The sequence below is a fragment of the Meleagris gallopavo genome, chromosome Z (genome assembly GCF_000146605.3).
Source record: "Meleagris gallopavo isolate NT-WF06-2002-E0010 breed Aviagen turkey brand Nicholas breeding stock chromosome Z, Turkey_5.1, whole genome shotgun sequence".
Lineage (NCBI taxonomy): Eukaryota > Metazoa > Chordata > Aves > Galliformes > Phasianidae > Meleagris > Meleagris gallopavo.
In genome coordinates this window covers 3,627,628-3,634,843 of record NC_015041.2, presented here as the reverse complement: position 1 = coordinate 3,634,843, position 7,216 = coordinate 3,627,628, and the positions used below count along the sequence as shown (strand labels likewise).

General features: G+C 36.8%; 1 protein-coding gene across 2 annotated transcripts in view; it reads left to right on the top strand.

Moving 5' to 3' along the window:
* Positions 1–7,216, top strand: part of PIK3C3 (phosphatidylinositol 3-kinase catalytic subunit type 3) — a 60,518-nt gene that overhangs the window by 38,250 nt on the left and 15,052 nt on the right. For both annotated transcript variants that reach the window (XM_031557184.1, XM_031557183.1), the window contains 2 exons: positions 1,161–1,329; positions 7,030–7,120. In XM_031557184.1, the coding sequence (XP_031413044.1) occupies positions 1,161–1,329; positions 7,030–7,120 (260 nt within the window). The remainder of the gene's footprint in view (positions 1–1,160; positions 1,330–7,029; positions 7,121–7,216) is intronic.

The following is a 7,216-nucleotide window of genomic DNA, read 5'->3' as shown; positions in this document are numbered from 1 at the left end:
ATAAAATCTTTAGATTATGCAAATGTTATGGTATTTGAAATTGGTGTTTCAAGTTTTTTTATTTTGCTCCATACTGTATCTCTCATGAGATTCAGAAAAGGGAAAGTAGTTTTAAACTGGAAGAGGGTAGATTTAGACTAGATATAAGGAAGAAATTCTTTACTGTGGGGGTGGTAAGACACTGGAACAGGTTGCCCAGTGAGATTGTGTATTCCCCCTCCCTGGAAGCATTCAAAGACAGGTTGGATGGGGCTGTGAGCAACCTGGGGCAGGGGGAGGTGTCTCTGCCTGTAGCAGGGGAGTGGAAACTAGATGATCTTGCAGATCCCTTCCAACCCAAACCGTTTTATGATTCTATGGAAAGAAAGACAGTGAATGCTTTCCAACAGACATATGGATAATACTGTGAGCATTGTTTCAAATAAGCTTTGGGTAAGAACAAAGTTGCCTCCTGGATTTGAAATGAGATGTATCTAATTTTTTTTTTGTCAAGATAATGCTGTAGTAACATTGTAGACATAGTTGATCAGAGAAGGGAAAAGTAGTGCTCAAATGCTGTAACATGTATTTTAATGTTGGAAAAACTCAGGAAAACTTCCTCAAATTCAAAGCATGTTTGATATGGTAATCATGTTTACTCAATTATGAAATATGCTAAAAAAAAAAACAAACCTTAACCTCACCCAAAGGATTTTAGGACCATTATTCTTATTTTCCTGTGGTAAAATTAACGTATGACTGAGGTAACTTATTGCACGCCAGAGAACAAAATGCAATACTAAAAACAACGCACTATGTATATTAATATTTTTATTTTGTAACAAGTTCTTAAGGAGCAAAGAGTATTATGTGACTGTATTTTATGTCTCTTAGTTTTCATCGCTGATTGAATCTTTGTGAATATATTCCATACGTTTAAAAAACACAAAACTCTTTAACTGCTCTGAATGAATTTGGTATTAGCTTTAAGTCTGTAGTTTCAACTTCATAGCTGAAGGTATAAGCATTACAGAAAGCAGTGAATTGTCCTTAGTGAAAATAATTTATCTTCTAGAAATCATACCTAGGGATTTATCTATTTTTTATTACTGTTTGTCATCAAGATTTGATATGATATGAGTTGCTGAAGTAAGCAATTGCATTCACCTTTTGTCTTGTAGGAAAACTGTTCCACATTGACTTTGGTTATATTTTGGGTCGGGATCCTAAGCCTCTACCTCCCCCAATGAAGCTGAATAAGGAGATGGTGGAAGGCATGGGAGGCACACAGAGTGAACAGTACCAGGAGTTCCGTAAGCAGTGCTACACAGCCTTTCTCCATCTTCGCAGGTAACAATACTATTTCAATGCTAAGTTATTTGAGCTAACATAAAGCAGAAGAGCAAGTGAATAGGGAAAAATACTTATGTTGAAAAATCAAAACCTGTCTACATTCCTAATTCAAACAGGAGTTTATGTGGAATAAAGGAATGAAAATAGCACTTGTATAATGTGGAGCTTGAATGTATTTGTTTTTTAAGTTAAGATCCCCGGTTTTACTTGTTTAGTAGTCTCGTTAGCTGTTTCATAAATTCTGTGGGGTATGAAGTTGTATCTCACATTTTAGATGTTGTTTTCCCCTTAGACAGTTTTTTCTCTAATTATTGTTTATGAAGTAATTATCCACTTAAATCACGTGCTGCTTTACTGCTTGTATGGGAACTGCTGAATCACAGCCTGAACCTCTGATTGATCACTGATGTGAGCAATGAGTCAGCCACGGGAGCACAGGTGAAGGCACCTCTCCTAGACCCAGTTAAGAGCTTACTGCCAGTGGGGAAGGATCTCTTCTGGAGATCCCTCCTCTGCAGTTTTGCAGCGAGCCCAGGATGTAGGCAAGCTTTCTATCTATTCTCTTTTTGTTATTATAATCTGCTTTGCCAAACTCTCTTGTTTATTTCATAATTATAACATCTTTATGTTCATTGTCTATACACTGCTTTACCATTCTCCAGTTTAGGTTAGTGATGATCAAAATCAAATTCTTTCCCTTGAGAGTGGCATACATAAACTTAACTGGATGAAAGTCCTGCAGGACAATTATAAGCTGCTGTGTGTGGTAATCAAGTATGTTAGTAGCTTCTGCAGATACCTGCACAAAGTTAAATCTTTTTAGACTTATTTACAGGCAAGCAAATCACTCTTTTAGATCTGTTTTAACAGAACAAAGGTGGGCACTCTTGTGGCTGATGATTGACATAATGGTTAAAGTTCCTTTAATATCTCGATCACATAGTGTGAACCTCCAAGTACGTGAAAAAAAATCAGTTATATGAAAAGAATGTGAAAACTACATGTGTGGAATACATAGACATTGATAAGAAATATCAGAAAAAAGATGCAGCTAATAGAGAAATGAACTAAAAAGAATTTTTTTTTATAGACTGATGTTAATAGATTAAAAGCAGTGCAGCAGAAAGAAAAATAATGGTAAACAATACATATAACTCAAGAGAATGATCAGAAAGGCTGACATGTATTCCGTATTCTAAATGCTACTCAAAATTCTTTGATAATATTTTATTTGTAAGTTTTGAGACAATTCAGAGTTGTTTTTGTTGATTAAACCTAACTATTTCAGTAGAAGGGTTTGTTATATTGGTGAAGGATTATCCATTGCATTAACTAGTACTTGCTGCAGAGTCCATAATTAAGCATGAAGTATAGTGGTAATTTTGGAATAAAATTGAACTGTAAATCAGTATGTTTTCGTTTTAATTCTGGAATTGTAGTTGTAATTATTTTCGCCAGTATTTGTTCAGGATAATAGGAAAGTATTTTTAAATTGTTCTGGATATAAATTTTCAAGGCTTTTAACATAGAAGGATAATATTGGTATTACAGTAACTCTTACATTCAACAGCTAGAACTAAAAATGATCATGATTACTTGCTTTATGGGTTAGGAAAAGAATAAGTAATTAAAGAGGAATGGCTTAGCTCTAATAGTTCTATATGTTGATGCAAACCTATTCACAGATAAGTCTTCTGGTGAAGTATGGTGTCATCATAACCTCTTTACTAAGTCAAATTTCAGATACCATGTTTGTCATCTTCAATTTGTTATATTCTTAATTTCACTCAGTTACATTCTCTGCATGTTTCAAGTGCTGCATCTCAGTCTTTTAATGTTTCTGGTAGGATGTGCTTGCACAGCAAAAACAAAAATAACTTAAAACTTGTCAGTGGAAAAAGTTTTGTTCTTTGTTTTAGATAGGAAGTAGTTTGATACACGATCACTGTTGAGGGCTTTTCTTGGTTCTTTTGTTTATCTGCTTTTTTTTCTTGGGAGATGCATCTTACTACTTTTCTGAATGCTGATCAGTTCTGTGTGTTTGTCAGCAATACTGTAATGAAGTAGCAGCCTCTGAGTGCTAACTCTGCTGCAGGGCAGACTGTGGCTGGAGAATTCAGTTCTCATTTGGTTTGCAGCAGCATGTTACACTCACTATACATGTTGAGCTTACTTTAAAATGTTCAAGTCCTGTTGCATCAGCTTTTCCCTTCCCCAGTGAATTCCTAGTTTACAAGTCTTCAGCAGGATCCAGTAGAAAGGAATCTAGCATCAACATCTGTAAGTTCGTTTTGTTTTAAAGTGAAATTCTAGACTACATTACTCCTCACTAAGTTTGATGTTCGGTTTGAGTAAGTGGTTATAGGTGGAAACAAAAGAGTAGGTAGTAACTATGGACCGAATCTATAATTTGATCTGAGATTTGTTCAATCTCAACAATAATATCCAACCAGGTAGACCAGAGTGTTTTTTCCAGACTATTCACAATGATGTCATGGAACAGAAGATGGGTAGTAACGTAAAGAATGGAGAAACTGTGAGTAGCAACTATAAAGCTGTGATGACTGTTGGAAAGGACTGATTCTTTGAAAAGACTGTAGGTAGGCAATGCAAGGACTATATGGTCTTCTAAAAGGAGGGTGTTGATTGTTAAGAGTAATGTGAAACAAGTGGAATCAAATCAGTATTGATGACATTTTCGCTATAAAGAACAACTTTAGGAAGAATAGTACCATAGTGTGTTACAGCTGGTTGGGCGCAGTAGCGACTGTGGAATATATATATGCAAGTCTGGAAGAGACAGAATTAGTTTCAGAGAGTCCCAAGCAACACAGCAGAAATGGTTATCCTGTTTTAAAACTTAAGAATTTTTGAGTCAATTTATATACATATACAGCACAAATGAAACTCCCTTGTGGGTGAAGGGTTTTATTGGATTTCATATATTTTTACAAAACTTCAGTGTTTTTAGCACTTCCTGTTCAAACCATATGTTTAATCAACCTCAAGTGTAGGTGAGCACTCCTTCCTTCGCAAATTAATTTGTACTGGGCTTTGAGAAAACAAGTTTAAGATTAACGTTTAAGTGAGAACATTTCAGGGTTAATTTTATGTGCTTGATATAAGCTTCTTAAATCTGGAAAGAAACTAATTCTTTGTCAGTGGATTGAGGCCAGCCGTGACAGAGGCCTTGTCAATGTAAATGTCAAAGACGTGGCATGACTAACAAGGTACAAACATCACTTAGAACTGTTAAGAAACAAGGTGTTCATCCTTCTACAGATCAGATTTCTAGCTCTAGTGTTTCAGCAAAATTTCTAATGTTAGGATGGAGTTGGGTTGTTGACCAGGTCTGGACTTCTTGTCACTTGGCAGCTGGCCCTCTTTCTCCTTGTGTCTTACGTCAGTGTATACACACCTTTACATCTGTCTATTGATGATGTTTTTCTGCTTTCTGCTGAACTGCAATTCTACATAGGACCTTTTCAGGAATTACCATCAGTCTCTGCAATCTCACCGCTTTTCAGCTGCATCCCTTTACACATTTTATTCACTCTCCTGTTTATTCTTTACTGCTTTACCTCCCGTTGCCGTCCACTTAATTTCTCACCACGTAATTCAAGTTCATAGAATCATTAGGGTTAGAAGGAACCTATCTAGTCCAACTGCCCTGCAGTGAACAGGGACATGGACAGCTAGATCAGGTTGCCCAGAGCCTGATTCAGCCTCACCTTGAAATTCTCCAGAGACATGGCATCAACCACATCACTTGGCATCCTGCTTCAGTGTCTCACCACCCTCACTGTAAAAGACGTTTCCCTTATGTCCAACTTAAATCTACCATCTTTAAGCCTGAAACTATTTCTTCTTGTCCTATCACCACAGACCCTGCTGAAGTGTCTCTTTCTTTCTTCCCTGTAGCTCCCCTTTAGATACTGAAAAGCTGCTATCAGGGCATCTCAGAGCCTTCTCTTCTCCAGTCTGAAGAGCTCCAGCTCTCTCAGCCTGTCCTTGTAGGAGAGCTGTTCCATCACTTGAATCATTTTTGTGGCCCTCTAGACGTGCTCCAACAGGTCCACAACTCTCTTGTACTGAGGACTCCCCATCTAGACCCAGTGCACCAGATGAAGTCTCATCAGCACAGGGTAGAGGAGCGCGATCACCTCTCTTGCACTGCTGGTCACATTGCTTTTGACGCAGCCCAGGCTACAGTTGGCTTTCTGGGCTGTGAAGGTGCATTGCTGGCTCATGGCCAGCTTCCCATTTACTAGTACTCGAGGTCTTCTTCGGCAGGGCTGTGTTCAGTCCTCTCATCCTCCAGCTTGTATTGGCAGTGGATGTTGCCTCAACCTAGGGCAACCAAGACCTTCTGTTTGGATTTATTGAATCTCATGAGATTCAGCTGGGTCCTCTGCTCAAGCCTGTCCCTCTAGAAGTTGCTTTCATCTGATTACTAAAAGAGCAGTAGAAGCAAAGAAAGGAGTATGTCTATGGAAATTGCTTTTGCTGAAAGCTACCAATGACTTAGAAACAGTCTTGATAGAGCAACTTAGAAACAGTCTTGATAGAGCAAAGCTGCAAGATTTAAGTATGTTTAACATGAGACTTGAAAGTTTTAAGTAAGTAGAACAAATTTTCATGAAAACCTATGGTGATTTCTGGCTCTACTGCAACTTGGCCGCCATACTGCTTTGCTCAGTTTGGAAAAGAAAACTAAACTAAAAAAAAAAGTAAATTTTATTTCTTTTATTTTAATCTGTGCTAAAAGTAATTTTCTTGATTTCAATCACTTGCCTTTTTGAAAGTGAGGCAGAATAGCTGAAGCTTTTCAGACAGAAGATTTCTCTCCGAACAAATAGTTGCTTGTGTACTAAACAGTTAAACCTTATATTGGAATACTCTAGGAAATACTAGCTCCTGTTAATAATTAAAATAATTAAGTGCAAAAGATTTTGTGAGTTAGAGTTCTATGTTCAGTACATTTGCCAGCTTGTATATATTCTGAAATTTTCTAATAGGTTTTGCTGCTATTAATTTATTTACTACCATCTAAAAAGCTCCTAGTGCTTTTAGAAAAGTGATATTTTGGGTTTTGAAGATTGTTGCATACAGTTTCTCTAAAAGGAGATTAGATCTCTTTAGAGAGAGCAATGGAAGCTTCACTTCATGTTGAACGGCTTCAAAATTATCCTTTTGGTAAGCAACCTACAGTTAATTTCCTGCAAGGGTAAAATGATGTTCTTTAGAAGATTTGGAAGTACACCAGCACCTTGTTAAAGCTGAGAACTGCTGTTTTTTCTCTTCAGATGGTTATAAATGATTCTTACGCTATTGGAGTTACTTCAGCTTAACTGGGCAACTGCAGATGTAGATCTGGTTAAACCACTTAAACCTGTTATGACAAGAACACTTGCAGCAAAATGAAAAATTATATCTTATTGTGAGGACGTCATTTGTTTGATTGTTAATTTATATAATACTGCATCGCTGCTATCCTTGTTAATGTAGAAAACCTTTGAATCAATTAGCATATGTTTGTCCAAATATGTCAGAATAACCTATTATGTATGAAACTTCTCTGAAACATTACCAACTCATATTAAGATTCTTTTGTTCTTTTTAAACTAAATTGTTCACAAAATGTTTTCTTTTGTACAGTCTGCACAGTGCATTTACCTGATTTGCTCTTCTACTCAGGTACTCCAACTTGATCTTGAACTTATTTTCCCTTATGGTAGACGCCAACATTCCAGATATTGCTCTTGAGCCTGACAAGACTGTAAAAAAGGTAACTGGAAAGCTTATCTTGTCTTTCAATAACTAGACGCATAACTAGACTGTGTTCAAAGTAACTACAAAAGTGCTTTTCTAGTGCTTTTTTTGT